The sequence below is a fragment of the Cebus imitator genome, unplaced genomic scaffold (genome assembly GCF_001604975.1).
Source record: "Cebus imitator isolate Cc_AM_T3 unplaced genomic scaffold, Cebus_imitator-1.0 Scaffold69, whole genome shotgun sequence".
Classification (NCBI taxonomy): Eukaryota; Metazoa; Chordata; class Mammalia; order Primates; family Cebidae; genus Cebus; species Cebus imitator.
Window position 1 is genome coordinate 131,137 of NW_016107384.1, and position 22,388 is coordinate 153,524.

At 46.8% G+C, this 22,388-nt stretch overlaps 1 protein-coding gene across 3 annotated transcripts; it reads right to left on the bottom strand.

Moving 5' to 3' along the window:
* Nucleotides 1-528: 528 nt before the first annotated feature.
* PRPF19 (pre-mRNA processing factor 19) lies at nucleotides 529-17,917 on the bottom strand. 3 transcript variants are annotated; one of them, XM_017530789.2, is made up of 17 exons: nucleotides 17,907-17,917; nucleotides 16,124-16,212; nucleotides 13,549-13,698; nucleotides 13,296-13,372; nucleotides 12,614-12,755; nucleotides 12,457-12,530; nucleotides 12,277-12,339; nucleotides 11,378-11,419; nucleotides 11,173-11,247; nucleotides 10,757-10,832; nucleotides 10,486-10,595; nucleotides 9,049-9,204; nucleotides 8,723-8,792; nucleotides 8,404-8,489; nucleotides 7,959-8,129; nucleotides 7,717-7,822; nucleotides 529-1,055 (listed from the first exon to the last, which is right to left on the bottom strand). In XM_017530789.2, exons 2-17 carry the CDS (start codon nucleotides 16,140-16,142, stop codon nucleotides 958-960), a joined length of 1,515 nt encoding a protein of 504 aa, XP_017386278.1. In that variant the 5' UTR covers nucleotides 16,143-16,212; nucleotides 17,907-17,917; the 3' UTR covers nucleotides 529-957. The 3 variants fall into 3 exon arrangements, with proteins under 3 accessions (XP_017386278.1, XP_017386279.1, XP_017386277.1); XM_017530790.2 differs by lacking the exon at nucleotides 17,907-17,917 and adding an exon at nucleotides 15,133-15,220 and having other exon boundaries at nucleotides 16,124-16,368; XM_017530788.2 differs by lacking the exon at nucleotides 17,907-17,917 and having other exon boundaries at nucleotides 535-1,055; nucleotides 16,124-16,368.
* Between the last annotated feature and the right edge of the window lie 4,471 nt (nucleotides 17,918-22,388).

Here is a 22,388-nt window from a genome sequence, read left to right on the forward strand (position 1 = left end):
ATTCCAGCTTCATTGTCACCACCTCAGAGGCCTTTCCTGACCTACAATCTAAAGGAGCCACATGACCCTACAGCAATTCCCTATAAGGCACATTGATTATCAGATCTTTGTCCCCAAACCCATCCAATCTCAACTTTTCAATCACCACAGTCGATAAAATCTCCTTTTTGACTTATGCCAGCTGAGAACAGGCTTTCTAGCACCTACAGCTAAAGAGCCCTGATGGAGATGCTCAGGCCGCCTCACCAGCAAGATCCAGCCTATCTTTCCTGCAGGGCTCCCTCACCTTCCAGGCTTGTGTAAGAAACCAAGTCCACAAGGCAAGTGGCAGCACCACTGACTTGAGGCCCTTGAAACACAAGGTCAAGAACTGCAGGAACATGGCAGATTTCATCTGCAGATTTGTTTTTATTTCCGCTGTGAAAGGAAAGGAAGATGAGCTTCCCTTGAGCCAATGTCCCACTGTGTGCTCCCTCCCCTTGACCTTCCCGGCCCAGGGCGCTCCTGGTGCAGATAGACACAGGGAGGTGGTTATGTTTATTTTTTTTAATGAAACTAGATCACTGCTTACAAAACCCTGCATAAGCCCTCCTGCCCTCCCCTTCACAGTTCCCTTGGCTCAGCCTCTCCTGTCTCACAGGAACTGCAACAAAATGGGTGTGGAACAGCCACCACCAAGGCCATTGAACGACAGGAAGGGAGAGGCCCTAGGCACCGACCCTAGGCCTTTAGAGAGTGATAGTTCTTCCTTCCACGTCCATTTCCATGGGGCCTGGAGGTGCATGGATGATGGTGGTCCATGCCACCATGGTTCTCAGGCCACCACTCAGACCAGAGTGAAATGATGTGAATGTCCCACCCCACTGAGCGCCCTCCCCCCATAGATTTCCCACCCCCAAACCCTAATTCTACCCCTCTACTGAGATGAGGCCCAGCTTCCATCAGAAGGGCCAGGGCCTACAGGCTGTAGAACTTGAGGCTTCTGTCCATGCCTGTTGAAGCGATAAACTTGGCATGATGTCCGAAGGCCACCCCTGTGGTCAGGCCGCTATGCTCTGAGGAAAGAAACAAGAGGCAACCGTGAGAAGGCTTTTCCTCCTTTATCCTCCTTTAGGCTGAACACAGATCCCCGATAACATGCTCCCTTACAACCAGGCCTTCCCTACTTAGCATTTATCACACTGCAAGCTCCTGTTTGCTTTCCCTAGTCTGACCTGCACACTACCCCAGTGCCTCCTTCAGTGCCTGGCACTTTTCACTGGTGGGATGAATTAATAAAGCAATGCCAGCCCCGTTCTCACCTGAGCTTTCTGGGTAACTGCAATTCAGCTCGGTTTAGCTGAAAATCTCAGCGCTCGGCTTGTTTATCCCTAGTGCTCACTTCCTGCTCGCAAGGGGAACAGTTCATGGGCACGTTCTAGTTCATAGGGTTCCAACTCCAGGGCACTCAGGCCCCTAACACAGAGCAGGACCAGATAAGGGACAGATGAGGCTAGGCTCATGGGATTGGGAAATTCATGAACATCTAGCCAAATTCCTTCTAGATTTAGGATCCCATCTGGAGTCCAAACTCCCCATTAAAAAGCTCACACTGTATTTTCGGCTACGTAACTCAGCTCCAAATCAAAACACCAGGTACGGTACAGGTGAAAACCAGTGAGCCATACAGTTAGAATGGACACCTTTGTTACACAAACACACTGAGCAGGGCTCAGGAGAATCCGAGGCAATAAGAAGTATCTTGTATCCTGCTCACAACCTGCTAATGAGGACAAGAATTTCATCAACAGAGACAGCAGTAGCTCCCATTCACACAGCATCTGAAGTGAGCACCGGGCACCCTGTTACCAGCATATTAGCATGCCACCTCCACAACACCAGCTGTCACACTCTGCAAAGCCGTGCCAATATTCCCATTTGCTAGATGAAGGAGTAAAGCTCTGAAACGGAGAGTCACGTAGCCACAGTCACGTAACTGTTAGGTTAGAAACCGTTACCCATTCTCTCAGCAGCTCATACTTTTCTTCTCTTGCACTTTCAATTGCAATTAAATGTATGTGTGTGAAATCAATCTACATTTGCCTCCCTAACCTGACCATAAATTTCATAAGTGTCCAGATCAGGTCTGTCTTATTCACTGCTCTAAGACACAATGCTGAGTAAGAACTGCAAATCCTGACTATGTGCCAGGCACTGTTCTAACCTACATATTCACAGACAGTCCCCGATTTACCATGCTTTGACTTGCAAAATTTTCAGGCTACGATGGATTTATCAGGATGTGGCCAAGCGTATGTCAGCAAGCACCTGTATGTATTTTCATCTAAACTTCAACAACCCCACTGAGTCTGTACTGTTATCATTCCCACTTTTCTGAGGCTCCAGAGACGTTAAGTAACGTTGGATCTCAGAAAACAATACCCCAAAGTACGGTGGTTTGGCATGCTGAGGACTTTGAACCAAGGTCTCTCGCCCTCTTTCTCTTATCGAAGGGCAGATCATCTGAAAGGAACATCATGAAGCCCCTCCCTGGGAATCTCAACCAGGGGAAATGAACTGGCATCACAAGAGAGAAGATGCCAGACACTGTGCCAGCCAGTCTTTGTCACAGGCTATCGTGTATTATTTATCTAAGGTCTGCTCTGAGACAACTTTTATTACCTGAGAGACTTGGAGTGCATTACCCCTCACACCCCCACAGAAACTGTGTCGACAGCACCCCCAGGAGCCCCAGGCCCCTACTCCCTTCTGCAGCTCACGATGCTACAGGGTCGTGTCACATGACATGTCAGCGACGGACCGCACAAACGATTGTCCCATAAGATTACAGTGGAGCTGAAAGATTCACTCCACTGGCCAAATTCCTTCTAGATTTAGGATCACACCTAGAGTCAACCAACTCCCCCTCCACCGAGTGATGTTATAACCACCATCATGTCACAGTGCAATGCATTACTCACGTTTGTGGGGATACAGGTATAAACAAATCTACACTGCCAGTTGTACAGAAGTATAACACAGCCGGGGGCGGTGGCTCACACCTGTAATCCCAGCACTTTGGGAGGCTGAGGCGGGTGGATCACGAGGTCAGGAGTTCGAGACCAGCCTGGCCAACATAGCGAAACCCCATCTCTACTAAAAATACATAAAAAAAAAAAAAATTAGCCAAACTTGGTGGTATGTGCCTGTTGTCCCAGCTACTTGGGAGGCTAAGGCAGGAGAATCGCTTGAACCTGGGAGAGGGAGGCTGCAGTGAGCCGAGACCATGCCATTGCACTCCAGCCTGGGTGAGAGCAAGACTCCGTCTCAAAAAAAAAAAAAAGTGTTACACAATTAGGTACAGTACAGAATACTTAATAATCACAAATAACTACATTACTGGTTATTGTACAGGCATACCTCAGAGATATTGCTGGTTCAGCTCCAGACCACCAATAAAGCAAATATTGCAATAAGGCAAGGCACACAAATTTTTTTGGTTTGTCAGTACATGTAAGCTATGTTAGCCAGGCACACTGCCTCATGCCTCTAATCCCAGCACTTTGGGAGGCCAAGGTGGGTGGATCGCTTGAGTCAGGAGTTCAAAACCAGACTGGCCAACATGGTGAAACCCCGTCTCTACTAAAAAGACAAAAATTAGCCAAGTGTGATGGTGCGTGCCTGTAATCCCAGCTATTTGGGAGGCTGAGGCAGGAGAAAACCCAGGAGGCAGAGGTTGCTGTGAGCCAAGATCGTGTCACTGTACTCCAACCTAAGTGATACAGCAAGACTCCACCTCCAAAAAAAAAAAAAAAAAAAAAACCCCCCCCCAAAAAAAAAAAAAAAAAAAAGTTATGTTTATACTATAGTCTATTAAACGTGTAATAACATTATGTCTGGTAAAACAATGTACATACCTAATCAAAAATACTTTATTACTAAAACATGCTAAGAGCCATCAAAGACTTCACTGAGTTGTAATCTTTTTCCAAGACCCACCAGGGGGGTCTTGCCTTGATGCTGATGGCTACTAACTGACAGGGGTAGTGCTTGCTGAAGGCTGCAGTGGCTGTGGCAATTTCTTAAGACCACAATGAAGTTCGCCACATCATTTGACTCTTCCTTTGACAAAAGAGTTCTCTGATGGCCGTTGTTTGAGAGCATTTTACCTACAGCTGAACTTTCAAAACTGGAATCAATCCTCTCAAACTCTGCACCTGCTTCATCAACTCAGTTTACGTAATATTCTAAACCCTTCTTTATCATTTCAACAATGTCACGGCATCTTCACCAGGAGCAGATTCCGTCAAGAAACCACCTTCTTTCCTCATCCCTAACAGCTCCTCATCCATTATAGCTTGAACACGAGATTGGAGCAATTCAGTCACATCTTTAGACTCCACCTCTTACTCTAGTTCTCTCACCATTTCCTCCATGTCTGCAGTTACCCCCTCCCCTGCGGTCTTCAATCCCTCAAAGTCATCCATGAGGGCTGAAGGCTTGGAATCAATTTCTTCCAAACTCCTCTTAAGGCTGGTAGTTTAACCTCCTTCCATGAGTCACAAACGCTTTTAAGGGCATGTAGAATGGTGAATCCTTAACAGGTTTTCAATGTACTTTGTCAGATCCATCAAAAGAATCACTACCCATGGCAGCTATAGCTTTACGAAATGTATTTCTTAAATAATAAGATTGGAAAGTCAAAATTACTCCTTGATCCGTAAGCTGACGACTGGATGTGATGTTAACAGGCATGAAACATTTCCATCTGAGCTTTAGGGTAATGAGGTGCACTGTCATATTTTGAAAGGAATCTATTTTTCTCAACAGTACCTCTTAATGGTGGGCTTAAAAAACAGTCAGTAAACCATGCTGTGAACAGATGTGTTGTCATCCAGACTCTGCTGTCCCATTCACAGGCAGAGGCAGAGTAGATTTGGCCCTACATTCTTAAGGGTCCTACAATTTTCTGAACACTAAATGAGCTTTGGCTTCAATGGAAAATCACCAGCTGCATTAGTCCTAACAAGGGAGGCACTCTGTCCCTTGCAGCTTTGAAACCAGGCACTGACTTCTACCTGTTTTTAGACGTCACCTTCTTCCAACAGAAGGCTATTTTGTCTACAGTGAAAATCTGTCGTTGAGTGTAGCCGTCATTGATTATCTTAGCTAGGTCTTCCAGATAACTCACTGCAGCTTCCACATCACCATCTGCTGCTTCACCTCGCACTTTTCTGTTATGGAGACGGCTTCTTTCCTTAAACCTCATGAACCAACCTCTGCTGGCTTCAAACTTTTCCTCTGTAGCTTCCTCACCTGTCTCAGCCTTCACAGAATTTAAGAGTTAGGATCTTGCTCTGGATTAGGCTTTGGCCTAAGGTAATGTTGCGGCTGGTCTGGTCTTCTATCCAGACCACTGAAATTATCTCCAGATCAGCAATAAGGATGTTCCACTTTCTTATCATTCGTGTGTTCACTGGAGTAGCACTTTCAATTTCCTTCAATAATTTTCCTTTGCATTCATAATTTGACTAATATTTGGTGTAAGAGGCCTAGTTTTTGGCCTATTTGGCTTTTCACATGCTTCCTCCCTAAGCTTAATCATGTCGTTTAATTTCAAGTAAGAGACATGGGACTCTTTTTTCACTTGTACACTTAGAGGCCATAATATGGTTATTAACTGGCCTAGTTTCAATACTGTTGTGTCTAAGGGAACAGGGAGGTCTGAGAGGGAGAGAGATGGGGGAACAGCTGGTGGGTGGAATGGTCAGAACACATACACCATTTCATTTACCAATGAAATTCAACATCTTATATGGGTACAGTTCATGGTGCCCCCCAAACAATTACAATAGCGACATCAAAGATCATTAATAAATCAGAGATCACCATAATGGATACATATCACGAAAAAGTTTGAAATGCTGTTGTGAATTACCAAAATGTGACACACAGACACAAAGTGAACATACACTGTTGTAAAAATGGAACTGACAGACCCACTTGGGGCAGGGCTGCCAAAAACCTTCCATTCACAAAAAACAAAGGATCCACGAAGCAGAATAAAGCTGAGTGCAAAAAGACAAGGTATACCTATACTGCACTTTTTGGTATTATTTTAAGTATACTCTTTCTACTTATAAAAAGTTAACTGTAAAACAGCACCAGGCAGGCCCTTTCAAGAGGTATCCAGGAAGAAGGCATTATCATCAAAGGAGATGACAGGTCTATGCGTGTTAGTGGCCCCTGGGACCTTCCAGTGGGACAAGATGTGGAGGTGAAGACAGTGATGTTGGTGATATGGCTGTGCCTCCACTCAAAGCTCATCTTGAATTGTAGTGCCCATAATCTTCAAATGTGGGAGGAACCCGGTGAGAAGTAAGGGAATCATGGAGGTGGTTACTCCCATGCTGTTCTCATGATAGTGAGTTCTCACGAGATCTGGTTTTATCAAGGGACTTTACCCCCTTTGCTCAGCATTTGCCTCTCCTGCTGCTGCTTTCCCTTCTACCATAATTGTGAGCTTCCTGAGGCCTCCCCAGTCACTGTGAGTCATTAAACCTCTTTCCCTTATAAATTACCCAGTCTCAGGCAGTTCTTCATAACAGTGTGAGAACGGACTAACACAGCTGGTGATCCTGACCCTCCGTAGGCCTAGGCTAATGTGTGCTTGTGTCTTAGTTTTTAACAGGAAAAGATTAAAAAGTAAAATATAAAAATAAGAATATTAGAAAACAGAAAAAAGGTTATAGAACAAGGATGTAAAGAGAGTCAACATTTTTGTACAGCTGTACAATGTTTGCTTTAAGCTAAATGTTGTTACAAAAGAGTCAATTTTTTAAGTTTATAAAGTATAAAAGTTAGCTAAGGCTAATTTATTACTGAAGAAAAAGCATTTTATAAATTTAGTAGAACCTAAGTGTACTGTGTTTATAAAGTCTACAGCAGTCAGTGTACGGTAAAGTCCTAGGCCTTCACATTCACTCACCACTCACTCACTGAAAGCCACTTCCAGTCCTGCAAGCTCCATTCATGGCAAACACCATATACCAGTGTACCATTTTTTAACAATCTCTCATACCATATTTTTACTGAACCTTTTCTACGTTTAGATCTGTTTCGATATACAAATACTTACCATTGTGTTATAACTGTATTCAGTACATTTAATACACTGTACAGGTTTGTAGCCTAGAAGCAATAATAGACTATACTAAGGTTATAGCACTAGCCTTGGTGTGTAGTGGGCTACACCATCTAGATATGTGTAAGTACACTCTATAATGGTCGCACATGGCGAAATCGCCTAACAAGATATTTCTCAGAACATATCCCCATTATTAAGCAATGTGACTGTATGATCTTCAATCATCTGACCCTCTGCAAGTCTAATGTTTTGTGGGACTCTTGTGCATATACACAGAATTAAAATGGCTTTCCTCCTGTCACTCTAATGTTCATTTATTTCAGATTCAGTTAGCAAACCTTCAGAGGGAGGAGTTTTCTCTTCCTCCAGCAACCTGCCCAATGCCACAAGGCAAGAAAGTGGCAGAGCTAATACTAGCATTTACTGCCATGCAGTCTCAGTCTGCTTCCTTAGCCATAAAGCTCTGCCTTAGGAGATAACCAAAAGCTGCTTAGGTAAATTCATGCAAGCCTTAGAGATTCCTAACCCGGTGAGGCTTCCCTCCAGGCCTGGGCACCTAGAGACCCCAGGAGCCCAAGACCAGCCTCTACCTGTAAAGTGAAGAATCTCCGTCCATTGTTTGCAGATGTAGATCTGGACATCCGTGCCCCCAAGGGCCAGGTAGGTCCCACTCTGGTCAAAGATCAGTGACTTTACCTGTCAGAAAAAGAAAGGTCACACGAGGGGAACAGAAACTATGGGGCAATTGCAGATAAGCAGAAGCAATGAGATTAATTCAATAATCAACAAATAAAGAGACATAGTGGGAAGCTGGGGAGGGAGAGGGGCACACCTCGAAGTTGCTATCCAGCTGCAACGTCTTAAAGTTCTTAAGCTTGCGCAGATCCCAGAGCTTAACAGAGGAGTCATCAGCCGCTGTCGCCAGGTAGTAACCATTCTCAGAGAAGGCGATGCTGGTGATGGGGCCCGAGTGACCAGGAAAGTTGGCCACATTGGTGCGTTCCTACAGTGGCGGTGGGTAGTAAAATATGTCACCCATACATCATGAGAGGAAAAAAAATGGGGCTCAGCAAGGTCCTACCTGAGATGTCCGCCACTGTCCTTCCAGGAAGGACAACCAGCAGGACCCCTCAGACCACACCATCATATCACACATGCATAGCCAGTGTCATTCCACCCTCAGGGCCAGGTGCCACAAGCACCCAATCAGCCCTGTACTGTCACAGATGCTCCCTCTGGCCCAGGGCCTCAGATGGAGACCTACCATGTTCTCCTACCTTCAAGTCCCAGATCTTGATCTGAGAGTCCATAGTTCCCGTTCCAAAGATGAGTCCGTCAGGATGGAACTGTGCACAGGTGAGAGCTGTGGAGGAGGGAAGACGGACCTGTGGTTAGAGCCCACCGGGGAGAGACTAAGAGCAGCAAAGGTAGGTTCCTTGTTTTTCACATTCGTCAATGCACCCAGGACAAAGCCTGGCACTAGACAGGTGCTGGTGGTAAATGTATCTTTAGAACAAATAAGCAAATGACTAAATAAAACGTAAAAATAAATGATAAACAGCAAACAAAAAGCTGAGTGCCTACGAGGCAACTTACAGCAGCCAGAGGTCTCATCTGTCACCTTGGTAAGCACACGCCCTGTCTGGATGTCAGAGAAAGCCCAGTACTGGAAAAAAAAAAAAAAAAAGAAAGAGAGAGACAATGGAGTCAGTGAGAAAGTGGGTCCCAGGCTTTGGTGGCCCTTCAGGAAGGCAGAGCCCCCCGGTTTGGCAAACCCTGGCAAGCCTAGCACCTCCCAGCAAAGGAAACATTCTCCTTTCAGGTTCTGGAGAACCAGCTGGGGTGGGAAGATGTTCCTGCAACCCTGGATGTTCAAGCTTGGGAATCAGCAGGCCTCTTCAGGGCACTGGCTGGGACCGCACCTGATCATCGGAGGAGCTCAGGAGATAGTCACCAGTGGCATGAAGGCTGAGGCCGGTCACAGCACTCTCGTGGGCCCGAACCACCTGTACACAAGACGCATTGGGGACCGACCAAATCCTAATAGTGGCATCAGGGGAGGCAGAAAACACCAGGTCCTAAAAGGAAAACAAATATCAGAAAATAGCAGTCAGAAAAAGGATATAGATCATAACAATCTTATAAAAGGGGACTGGGGATGCCCACAACTACCAACAACTGCTTCTCCTTTCAGCCCTACGCTCCCTGGAACCACCTACCCACCCAGTGGTGCCCAACACAGCCAATGGTAAACACTATTAAACTGGTAACTCATACAGCATCAGGCCTTGTGTAGGAGACCTCGCCATCTAGTGGTAAAAAAGCTAACTAACTGCAATATAGGGCAATTTTCCCACCCCATTCTCAGGACCAAAGGAAACATGTAGCTAGTACCACTGAGGGACTGAATTTTTTATTCTATTTCATTGAAATTTAAATAGCCACATGTACCTAACCGGTACTACACTGCATGGCACAGGTCTGAGCAGTACGGGGACCGTAAGGGGCTGCATGGTCGTATTTCAGCACATCCCACATTTACGGATTTCCACGGTAAGTTAATTTTCCAAAAAACTTGGGGCAGGGAGAGAATTTCGTTGCACTTACCAATTTTTTTGTTTAGTTAAGACATTAAAAGCCATAGGTAAAAATAACGGCCATCTTTTTTAGCAATACAATTTCAGGAGACATAACTATTAACATCCCATAAGCAAGGAAATAGTGCTTTGGATTTGAATAAATTCAGTCACGAAAAATACACCATGCTATTCTTATATTTCTCATTTCCCTAACGTCCAAGGGAGAGCTTGACTGGGAAGCACTAACCAACCACTGTCCTGCAGCCCTAAACCCAAACTGTCTTAGGCTTAAAATTCGAATCCCATAATGTCATTCTTCTGGTCCCATGAGTTACCTTTACTCTGTAAACCAGACGTTCTGTTTACAACCCACACCATTTTCAATAGCCAACATGGTTTTTACCCCTCTTGGAGGATCATGGGAAAGCAGATGTATCTGTCTTCCTCATACCTGTGAGTCAAGACTGTGCTGAGCGTTGTTTTCTGTAGTTTGTATTATGAACACTACAGGATTTTTTCTTTCCCTAATATAAAATATTTAAGTGAATAATATGCTTGTCAAACTACACAGTTCCTTTCTCTCCCTGGTTGAGGCACCACTGCTTTAGAAGGTCTCATGCAGAGTAAAGGGCAATCTCCAGAACTCCAAAGTGAAGCCCCTCCAAGTGTCCAGTCTCAGGAGTCGGAGCTCTTTCTCAGCCTCAGTTCACACAGAGACAGCAGGGGCTGGGGGACAAACAACAGCCAAGGAAAGAACCAAGGGTGGCTAGAAGTCCTTACCTGGGAAGGGTGAAACACCACACTGGTGACCTTCTTGGTATGGCCTTTGAGGGTAGCCAGGATTTGTTCAGAACTTTTGTCAAACACAACAACATTTTTATCTGCCCCACCTAGAGGCAACACAAAGAGACCAAACAATGAGTCAGGCCCACCCAGGCCCTTTTGCTGAAGGAAATGCTTTTATCCCGTGCCCACCAAGAGGACAACGAGCATGCATCTTCCCCGCCACTCCTCTCCATTTTGGCCTGCTGGGCTAGGCCCAGATTCTCACCCGTGAGGATCTTGTTGGTGTCGGACGGGCAGAGGTCCAGGGCCAGGATCCCAGGAATGCTGGCACTGTGCAACCCCTTTGAGAGAGATACACCAAACCCTGTCACAGCCAAATCACAGCAGGCCACAAAGCCATAGACCTCCCCTACTGCCATCCCAGTCACCCACCTTCTCAGGGGAGTTCTATTCCTTATCCATACCTCTTGGCTATCTGCCTGGTGTGGTAATTCCCTTACTGCATCGCTGGGAAACCCACAGCTGGGCAGGAAGAGGAGCCCTGACAACTCAGCAGCCCAGGTGAGAAACAGTGCCAGAAGCCTGGGACGGCTCTCCACTCAGCACTCCCCGTGCTGACCCGCCCCTCCAGAAACAAAGCAGGAGGGCTGTCTCCAAGACAGTGGAGACCCAGACACTCACCACGTGGGACGCCACCTGCCGGTATTTGCTGAGCTCTTCTGGCTTTACCAGCTCCTCAGGCACAGTCTTCCCCCTCTGAGAAAATGAAAAAGCCCCCAGAGAAGGGCAGCAATGAATCCAAGATTCAGCCATGCCCCTTTCACCTAAGGGGTCAACTGCCTCCCCCCAGGCCAGCTCCTTCTCTTGGCTTCAGAAGAGAACTCACCTTCTTGCGCTCTGTAGTTAGCACAGTGGCCTTGTCTTGAAGCTGGGGAAGAACAGGCTCAATGTGAGACAAATTATCTTGCAAGGAGAAAAGCATATTGAATGCTGGTCACACCTGTGCTTTCACAAGCACCACCAAGAACTTGTTATCTGCCAACTTCTACATTACAGGTTTACAAGCATTCTCTCTTTTTACTTCCATCTCAGCTTTATGAGGCGGGTGTTGATGACTATTTTACAGCTGAGGAAACTGAGCCTCAGAGAAGCGAAGTCAATTACCCAAGGTCACAGAAGTGATAAATGGCAGAGCAAGAATATAAGCCAGGACTGCAGAGCTCCCATAGGTCTATATGCCTGTAAGACAAGGGCTCAGACACATGCTGATAATTTGAACTGCTGGGAAAAATACCATCAAGCCCTGCAAATGAGAATTCCACCAGACTTGCAATCGGGAGCCCAGCTCTGCCTCTTAAATGTGCCTTTCACCTGTAAAATAGAGATTATAATTCCTGTCCTATCGCCCTCATAGAAAAAAAGCAAGAAAACATACAACAAAGTAGTTTACTATCTGCAAAGAATCCCAATAACAATAAGAGCTAAAAGGTACACTTATCAGTAATTAAATCTTCTAAATTCTCACAAGCCTATATAGTGGATATTATTATATTCTCATATAGAAGCTAGGGAAATGAGACACAGAAGGGTTGACTAAGTAAGCCAAGGTCATAAAGCTTATAAGTGGTGGCATCAAAATACAAACCCAGGCAATCTGGTCCCAGTGTCCATGCTCTGTACCACTCAACTCCCAAAAGGATAGCGATTTTAGTCACGATGGACTCCAGACAGACGGTGAAAAGTAAGCGCCCATCTGCACTCCCACCAGGTGAGAGCAGGACTTACCTTCTGAATAATCTCTGGGGTCATTCCCACCAGCTCACCCAAATCCATTGGCTCACCCGCACCCTAAAGAGAAGAAAGGTGAAGGTGAGGGGCGCAGAGCACCAAAGACACTTGCATAAGGACAGCTCTATGGGCCACCGCACACAAATGGGCTGCCGGTACGGAAAGGGGGACACTCACCACAACACTTGGTTGGGAACTTGGCACAGCCTGGGGCACAATGAGACCAGCCTGTGGTTTCAGGGTAGCCAGAGCTGAGAGAAAAAACGACGTTAGAAATGGGATACCACAAAGCAGAACCAGCCCAGGGTGGGGGATGGCTGGGGAGAGGCTGCACCTTCTCGGGCAGCAGTGACTTCCTTGGTGAGACGGGCAATGACACGGCAGGCGGCATCGTGCTGGTACAGAGCGTGTGACAACTCCTGCCGGGTTGTCTGCAGCTGCTGGCGCAGAGTGAAGCTGTGCAGCATGACTGCATCCTGGAGGAGGCAAGTATCACTGTGAGGGGAAGTGGGGGCAGCAGGGAGCACCCGAGGGGATGCTGCCTTCTATCCCACAGCCTAGCCCAGTACCGGTGACCCAAACAACATCCCAGCAACCATGAATGTGCCGGCAAACGCTCTTGAGCTCCTGCCCCAAGCCAAACACGGGCAGAGACAGGACTGGGAGTCAGCTCTTTCCCACCCCACCTTCCCTAGTTTACTGGAAATCCCAGCTGCCACGCCGTCAGCTTTGTAAAGGGAATAACAACATGGCTGCTGCTGCTTATTGATCACCCTGGCTGTGTCAGGCACTGTGCGCAGGATGTACTCAATCATTCAATTCATATTCCTACAGCACCTACATTGTATTCCTGGTGCTGCTCCCAGTGCCAGGGATACGATGAAGAATAAAACAAGTTCCCGATGTCACACAGTTTACCCTCTGAATAATGCTCCATCCTTCCCACCCCCAAGCCCTAGCCCAGCGATGCACTCTCTTCAAGCGGGGAAGACACCAATTCTCTTGCAGGAACTCACCCACTCATCCTGCAAGGCTTTCAGAATGGCCGGGATGCTGGTGGCTGAGGGAGGCTTGGGCCGGATTGGGTGAGCAACTGCCGAAAGGAAAAGCAGGTATGAAGAGCAGAACCCAGGGGATGCCCCTGCCATCCCGTCTTTTCCTTTTAGCCATTAACAGCCCACCGTATCTTCCTCCAGTGCACTCACACCACCTCCCATCCGCTCAGGCTCTGAGCTAAGATGGCCCTAGACTAAAGCAGCCAATAGGCACCTTTGATGTCAATGAGCTGCTCCTCGGAGAGAGGCTGGTTGTTGATGGGGTCGGTGCCATTCTCTGCAATGTACTTCTCAATGAGCCGCCGCTCATAAACATGATTAGAGACAGGGGACACACATGGGTGCTCCGGCACTTCATTAGAGACTGTAGAGAAAAGGCCGGCAGTGAGCTTGGAGTGAAGGCAATCTTGCTGTTAGCCCCAACAAGACTAAGCATCCTCACAATCAACTAGCAGGAAGCAAGACATCTAACCCTAAGTCAGTTCTGTACTGGCCCCAGAATGCTTTCCAGCTATGGAACTAGCTTCTCCATTAGTCTCCTGACAATCAGACAGTCAACAAATAATCATTAACAACTACTATGTGCCAAGCACCTAGAGAACAGCAGTCCATATCCTCGCCCATCTCATTTTTGAACAATGATCTATGAGTACAGTTTACTCCATGATCTGGAGATACACATGAAGCTATTCTAATGCCTGCCATCCATTTTAGTATATAGCTCCAGAGGGATTATCAAAGAAATTATAAAGTCTGAGAGCACAGGAATAACAAACTGAGTTTCTCCTATTCTGTCACAAAACAAAATATTTCTGTGACCTCAGATGTGACCATCTGGGTGTCCTCCAATTCAATTCTGACACTAGGTACCTGGAGATAGCTCAGAAAGGTTGAGGACTTAGTCCCACGAGACTCCCCTGCCCCTTCAGATGCCAACTGCAAGCCCCACATTGTTTGACCTGTTCTTCTGATCGACCAGCAGTAAATCAGGGTCCCGTGACCCCCTTTCTGGGTTCAATTAATTGGCAACAGTGACTCAACGGCATTGTGGGAAACACTTGTGTTTACCAGTTTATTATAAAGGATATTACAAAGGATACAGATGAAGAGGTGCATAAGATGAGGTATGGGAGAAGGGGCACAGAGCTTCCAACGCCCTCCCTGGGCACCCCACCCTCCAGGAACCTCCACATGTTCTGCTATATAGAAGCTCTTTGAATCCTGTCCTTTCGGATTTTTATGAAAGCTTCATTACAAAGGCATGATTCATTAAATCATTGGTCCTGCTGACCAACTTAACCTCCAGCTCCTCTCCTTACCCAGGTTAAGTGAGGGGTAGGACTGAAAATCCCAACCTTCTAATACCTCCTTGGTCTTTCTAGATGACTAGTCCTCATCCTGAAGCCACTGAGGGTCTGCGAGCTACCAGTCAACTGATTAGCATACAGACAGACATTTATCACCTGGAAGATTCCACGGAGCAAAGTGGCAATCACTAGAATAAAAACATTTACATGGCACATTACTCTGCCAAGCACAACTCTAAGCATACAGTACAGTAATTCGTTCTCACAACAACCCTAAATAGAGGTATCATTTACACGCTTGCCTGCCTAGTCTGTGCACCCCTTGAGGATAAGGATTACAGCTGGTCTCTCCCTTCCAATACAATGCAGATGCCCCACGGGCACCCGGTAAACATATAACAAATGAGTGAACCATGCCAGGAAGGACCGTCCTGGGGAACGTAAAAGAGAGCTTCCCCAAGATTGGAAGGAAACAATGAATGTGAAAGTACTTTGCGAGCTGTAATTTCTTCACTGTGAGGGATTCCTTTTCCATCATTTCCCTTCCTTCTTCCCCCTCTTTGGATCAATGTACAGGTTCTGAGAAGAGAAGGAAATGAATAGCAAAAGGCAAGGGAAACAAGTAATCTGATGAAACAACGAAAAGCTAAAGGGACACGTCTGAACGTCACGATAAAATATCAAAGGGAAAGGCAGTGGAAGGTATGGAAAAGGCATGGATTCAGGCAGGGTCCAAGCTCCATGTCAGCTAACTACGTCACCCAGCTCTGCCACTGACTACGCATCCTTAGATAAGTCCCCGGCCTTCCTGAGCCTTGCGTCCTCATCTGCAAAACCAGGATCTTTATTTCTCCTTCAGGGAATTCTTGTGAGGATAAAATGAGATCACAGACTTGGAAGCGCGTTGTAAACCAATAAGGGCTTTATAAATGTGCGACTGTTTTTATTAGTCATACGGTGTAAGGCCGGGAGCCAGATACCTGGCTGGTAGCCTTGCCTCTGCCTCTAACTCATCATGTGACCTTTGCAAATTGCAAAAGCTCCGATTATCCGAGCCAGACCTCGCAAAACATCCAGTGCAATGCTCCTCAATTTTGCAGATGGGGAAACCGAGGCCCAGAGCCTTAAGCCAATTCACAAAGCCAACGGGAGGCGGACCGTGAAGTTTCCAGACTCCTACATCAAAGCTGTTCCCCCTGCACCAGATCTCTCTGTACAGGACTGTTTCCACTCTGTAGAACGAGGCGGTTGGCCTCAGCAATGCCTGCGGCAATAAACCTCAGGCATTATGTAAACTGCGGAGCACTGCGCAAATGCACGCCGCTCCGAGGGGAGGGCTGCGGCGTTGACAGGCCACCGCTACGCCTCCCGGGCGCCCCATTCCCGCCTCCACCCCGCCCCAGGCGCCGCAGCGGCCCGCACACGCTCCCGCGCCGCTCTCCGGCCTCCGGCGACCTGCGCTCGGCCGCAGCCAGAACTCACTGGAGCAGATCAGGGACATGGCGCCGTCGCCGCGCTCCGAGACGCCACACGCCGGGCTCCGGGACTAGCTTCTGAGCCTCCGCGAGCCACTTCCGGTCCCCCGCTGCTGCCGGGACTGCTCCGCGGCGAGCTGGGAGCCGCCCGCGGAGCGATGCTAGCGTAGAGCTTCACGTGGGAATGGGGACACCCGCGCGCCACAGCCTTCAGCACGTAACGGAAATTGCCCTTTCCCAGAATGCAGCCGGGCAGGAAAAGGCCCGCCGGGAGCACTCGGTTATTTCCGGATTAACTCGGCTCATTCCGTAAAGCGCCGGCGGAGTGGCGGAGACGTCGGGAGAGAGGAGACGCGAAACTACATTTCCCATGATGCAGTGAGAATTTAAAACCAAAGCAATTGGCCAGCACTTGTTTTGACAAGGGTGATTTGGGGCAATTCACATTGACTTCCCTGCCCTTTCTTCTTTGTCAAAAGACAAAATCACAACAAATTTAAAGTTTAGTTTAATTTTTTTTTAAGAGACTCTGGCAATGTTGCCCAGGCTGGAACGCAGTAGCTATTCACAGGTGCAATCATAGCGTACTACATCCTGGAACTCCTGGGTTCAAGTGATCCTTTTCCTCAGCCTCCAGAGTAGCTGGGACTACAGGTGCAATTCTGTAGAACTGGGCAGCGCCCCTCACTATACAATATAATGATTGGTCCAATGAGCTGAACAGGGGAGCTTGGTTTTATAGACAGAAAAGAACTGAGGAAAACAGAACCAGAGACAAAAAAGCGGATTGGTCGTTTGGTCATTTCAAAATTACTTTTCTTGTAAAGGTTAAAGTGGAGGGGACTTCCTTATCATGCCATCTAAAACTAGCCTGTTTGGGAATTTGGCTATTCTCTCTCTCTCCCCCCCACCTCCCCTTTTTCTCTCTCCTCTCTCTCTCTCTTCCTCCATTTCTCTCTCCTACTCAGAAGATCATCAAGATCCCAGTTTCAGCTTATTGGCGCGGAACTTCAGCAGGACTAACTCTTTTTGGCTTGGTCTGTGGGGCTAGTGCAAGAGCTGAGTCCAAACCAATGGCCTCCTATAAATTTATTTTATATTTCCTACTTCTCTTCCAGCTCAGATAGTGTATGATTCTTTGCGGATGTCTGTAAGATAAGATACTCTCAGGAATCATGCAAAGGACACGTGGTATGGACTATAAGGTATCCAGACAAAAGGGCAGGATGAACAGGATGTGTGAGCAAGAGGGACTTTGACAGATGGGCAGTATTCAGATAGAAGAGACGGAGAATGAAAGACATTCCAGAAGGAGAAACAACATGAGCAAAAGCTTGGAGAGAAAAATAAAAGTTACAGTTACAAAAGGCAGCATGGCACAGGGGCCAAGGGCATGGACTCTGAAGCCAGACTGCATGCTCGAATCCTAGAACCACCCAGGTGATTGGCTGTAGGAACTTCTCTATGCCTTAGTTTCCTCATCTGTAAAACAAAGGGAGTGATGACAAGGGTAGAATTAACTCACTGAACTCTTATGAAGAGCTAACATGCAAAAGGGCATCTCATCTCTCTCTCGCACCAACAAAGTAGCTTCTCACTTGTTCCTTGCTTCCAGCCTGGCCTCCTTCTAATCTACTTTCCACAGAGCAGCCAGTGATCCACTTTCAATGAAATATCGATTCATGTTATTCCCCAGGCATTTCATTCATCCAACAAATATTGATTGGGTGTTTCCTATGTGCTAAGCCCTGTTCTGAAAACTGGAGATAGAAAAGGTCAACAAGAAAGACATAGTTTCTGCTCTCTTGGAGCTTACATTCTACTGGGAGTGGTGGGAACACAGACAATCAACACATAAGAAGAAAATTCCGGAGTAGTAAGTGCTAGGAATAAAACAAATCAGAGCAAGGTAGACAGAGGTGCTGGGGATTGGAGGGACAGCTGCTTTAGGCAGGGGATTTAGAGAGTGCATCTCTGAGGAGCTGATATTTTTGCTGAGAACTGAATAAGAGCATGAAGCAAAAACGTTTCCCCTCTGCCCTCTAAAGATTTGCTGAAATTAACTGACAATTGACAGAATAACAAGAGAAAAGGCATCAAATGTATTAGTGTGCAAGTGTGCACAGGAGCCATACAAAATATGAGGCTCAAAGAAGGGTCAGGTGGCTGATGCTTACTTAAATGGCACTGGGGAAAGAGGGAGATGGGGAAGTGTAGGCAATTTTGAGGGGTAGTAAATAATTTTTGGGGGAAATCAATGAGCCCCAAGAACAGACAATTTCTTGGGACAAAATTCCTATAAGCTCTGAAGGAGGTGGCAACAAATTGTGGGAAGGTGAGGGGCAGAGCTCCCTTGTGAACAAAGGTTGTCTTAATATGCACATAAAGTCTCCCAAGTAATCTGCTAGAGCTGCCTTCAGAAGAATAGATTAAAAGTCTCTCTAGGTGTAGTGGTGACTTGTTTTTTAGTTTTTATTCTTCTCCAGTTGTTAATCTTTCTGGTTATTTGATGAGATTCCTGTGGAGGGGGATTTGAGACAATTGCATTTCTTTTGAAAGAAATTTTCTCAGTCAGATAAGGGAACTTCTAGAGAGAGCTTCTCCCTGTACTTAGGGTGGGAGTCAGGAAGCAACAGAAGGTTAGAAAGTCCTTGGTTCTGAGGCAGCTTCTAAGACTTTGCAATATCTTTTCATTCAAAAGTGTTTAGCATGCTGTAACCTCAGGACCAGTCCAAAGTGGGCCTACTCTTTTGATAACAGAATGTCATGTTACTTTGTAGGTATGACAGAGCCAAAACTCCAAGTCATGTCAGCAGAGCAGGCACAATAGAAAATGCTTTGACCTCTAACAACACCCAGAACTGATGATTCCTCCCCATGGTACCTGGGGAGGAAGAAAACCTGGACATGACCAGAACCTAAATGCTAGAACACCTTCAGGAGCAAAGGGTCTGTTGACCAGAAAGACCCAGGGCTAAAATCCACCTCAACATACCCAAGTAGTCAAATTTGAAGTCCTCCAATCAGACCCTGCCAAGCCAAAATTCCTAACACTTTTCCTTGCCCTCTCTTATAGTCTGTTTTCATGCTGCTGATAAAGACATATCCAAGACTGGGCAATTTACAAAGGAAAGAGGTTTAACTGGACTTACAGTTCCACGTGGCTGGAGAAGCCTCAAGATCATCTCGCAAGGCAAGGAAGAGCAAGTCACATCTTACATGGATGGCAGGAAGCAAAAACAAAGAGCTTGTGCAGGGAAACTCCTCTTTCTCAAAACCATCATATCTCATGAGGCTTATTCACTATTACAAGAAAGACATGCCCCCATGATTCAATTACCTCCCACCAGGTCCCTCCTACAACATGTGGAAATTCAAGATGAGATTTGGGTGGGGACACAGCCAAACCATATCACCCTCTGCCCCTTAAAACTTGCCCTAGACTCCAAATTAGGGACACAGTTTTCAGCTATCCATCCAGTCTGTTTGCTGGGCCGCCCTGCAATAAAGCCTTTCTGTTCTCAAAAACTGGTACCATAGTATTGGCTTCTATGTGCATCAGGCAGTCAGCCTATTTGCTCAAAAACAATACTAAAGCACCATACTTTGGGGTATCATTCTCTGAGCCCCAACCAGGGATCATTCCTGAGGCCATCAATGAGGGAGAGAGTTTCCGGCTGAGAAAACTTGTCCCCAAGTCTTATACCATCTGGCCCATGCTGACCATCAGTCTCAATCTCCAGACACACTGGCCTTTCAGTTCCTCAAATATACCTGCGCTGGCTGGTTTCAGAACTTCTTCCTGGACCACTTTCCTCCACCCCCTCCCTCTTCTCCCTCCTGTCCCAAACCCTCTAATGTAAACTTCAGTCTCACCTTAAATGTCACTTCCTCTGGAGCCCTTTTCATGGCCCCTGGTTTCTATTTAGTCCACACAGCAAACTGTAATTGTCCTCCAAACCACTTCAAATAACTGTAATCATGTAATGATGTATTTATAAGTATCTGATGTCTGGGTTCTCCACTAGACTGTAAACTTCATGACGGCAGGAACCATAATGTTCTGGTTACTCTTGCTCTCAGAGTGTAAGAGTGCTACATTGTGCCTGGCACGTAGCAGGAGCTTTAGAATGATTGTTGGTTGGAAGACAGGTTGCCTGACAGGCCCGGTATCTCAAGTACTGTACTTGGATATGTAGTAGGAAATCAAATGGATCCCTTTAGAAGAAGCCTTGAACCCAGGGTGGTTAAACTGGGCTGGCAGCAGAACAGCATGTGTCTTCACATTTGATCTGTGGAGTGATGACCATACTTTCAGAAGTTTCCTCTGGAAGACACTTACTGGTTGGGTTGGAGTGGGACAGACTAGAAGGAGGGAGACTCAGTAGTTAATTGTTGGACCAATCTTTATTGAGTACCCACAGCATGTCAGCCAAGCACAACGCTAGGTACTGGTAATATCACAATGAGCCAAACCAGAGGTGCCCCTCTCCCGGGGAGCTTATGGCTGTGACAGCAGAATGCAGGAACAAGGAAGTCCCTTCAAGCCTTTTCAGTTTCATAAGCCAGCCTACAGGGAATAGAAAAAATGCAGGGCGCTTGATTTTGGAGCCACAGGGAGACTGAAGGGAAAAGAGATATATGCACTGGCGTTGGTGAGTCCCTGAGGAGAGAACTCTATGCCTTGAGGAGAGAACCAAGGCTACTGTTGCTGCCTGGGAAGCATGGGGACACCTTGGCCAAACACCCAGAAGCAGCTCAATTTCCCAGGTAGCTTCAGTGGCAATCTGTGTGGATAAGGCAAGGAGATTAGGCAGGAAGAAGTCGCCAGCTTAAACAACTAACAACTAAAATTAGATGAATTTTTTTTTCTTTCTTTTTTTTTTTTGTTTGTTTTTTTGAGACAGTCTTACTCACTCCGCCATCCACGCTGGAGTGCAGTGCCGTGATCTTGGCTCACTGTAACCTCTGCCTTCTGGGTTCAAGCAATTCCCCTGCCTCAGCCTCCTGAGTAGCTGGGATTACAGAGTGCACCACCACACCTGGCTAGTTTTGTTTTGTATTTTTAGCAGAATTGGGGTTTCATCACTTTGGCCAGGCTGGACTTGAACTCCTTGACCTCAAGTGATCCACCTGCCTCGGCCTCGCAAAGTGCTGGGATGACAGGCGTGAGCCACTGCCTCCGGCCAGGATTAAATGAATTTTCTCCTCCCAACTTTGGCCCTGTGTTCATTTTCCAAAAGGCATGTATAACCTGAAATCCAAGGAGAGGAAGAACCCTAAACTATCTGAGATTGTTTCTACCACTCATATGGAAAAGAGGGTTGAAAGTAAATTAATTTGTCATTAAAAACAAAAAAATTACATTTCTTTCCCAGGAAAGTCTGTGCCCTGAGGTTAGTAATCCTACAAATCAGAAAGGATCTCGCAAGCAAATGTAAAATTGCAACTGTGAGAAAAGCTGGGAGGTGAGGTTCAGGATGCTACCAGAGCCTGTTCTAGAAGCAGGGCTCTTAGCTGAGGGGCAGAAAGTGACAAGAGCTCAGATGAAGACAGATGAGTCTGAGGAACATCTGATGGAAAGAAACAGCTGGGTGAGGTGACTGACTGGGAGCCTACAGAGTGTATAGTCTAGGAGGCAGGCAGAATTGGAAGGCTGAGTGATTGGGGGTGGGAGGGAAGAGTCACGTTTTAAAGGGTTGAGTTTGAGAAACAAGTTTTAGCATCAAAAGGAAGCTCTCCTATGATAACTCTTGATGGTGATAAAAACGTTCAGTCAGCAACTTGGATTTTTTTTTTTTAATGTTCATGGTAGCTACTTCCTTGAAACTTCACGCCTGTGAAGCGGAATTTTTAGGTCCTTTTTAGTTCTTGAACGTCAAACAATGAAGGCCCAGAGAAATGAAGCGGTGTGCTCAGGATCACACGACAGGTTCTGAAGCCCTGCTCTTTCTCTTTCACGGTGCTGCTGAAGCGGGATATTGTCCTGACTCCTTCACAGGACTCACAACAGGGGTGCCCCGTTTACTCAGCCCGCTGCTTTCAACAGGCCATGGGAGGAAGTATGCAAGCAAACAAAGAGGAAACTGGAGTGCCCAAGTGCTGGAATCAGCCAGGCGTTTTTCGGCACGGGTGGGATCAAACTCCACTCACTCAGATTCACTGCGTTCCACCCTTCATTGGAGGGAGCAGGCAGGTAAATGGATGGAGGAGCTGAAGCGCGCCAGAGCAACCTCCGTGCAGGCCCTGTGGTAGCGTCCAAGCGGGGTGCC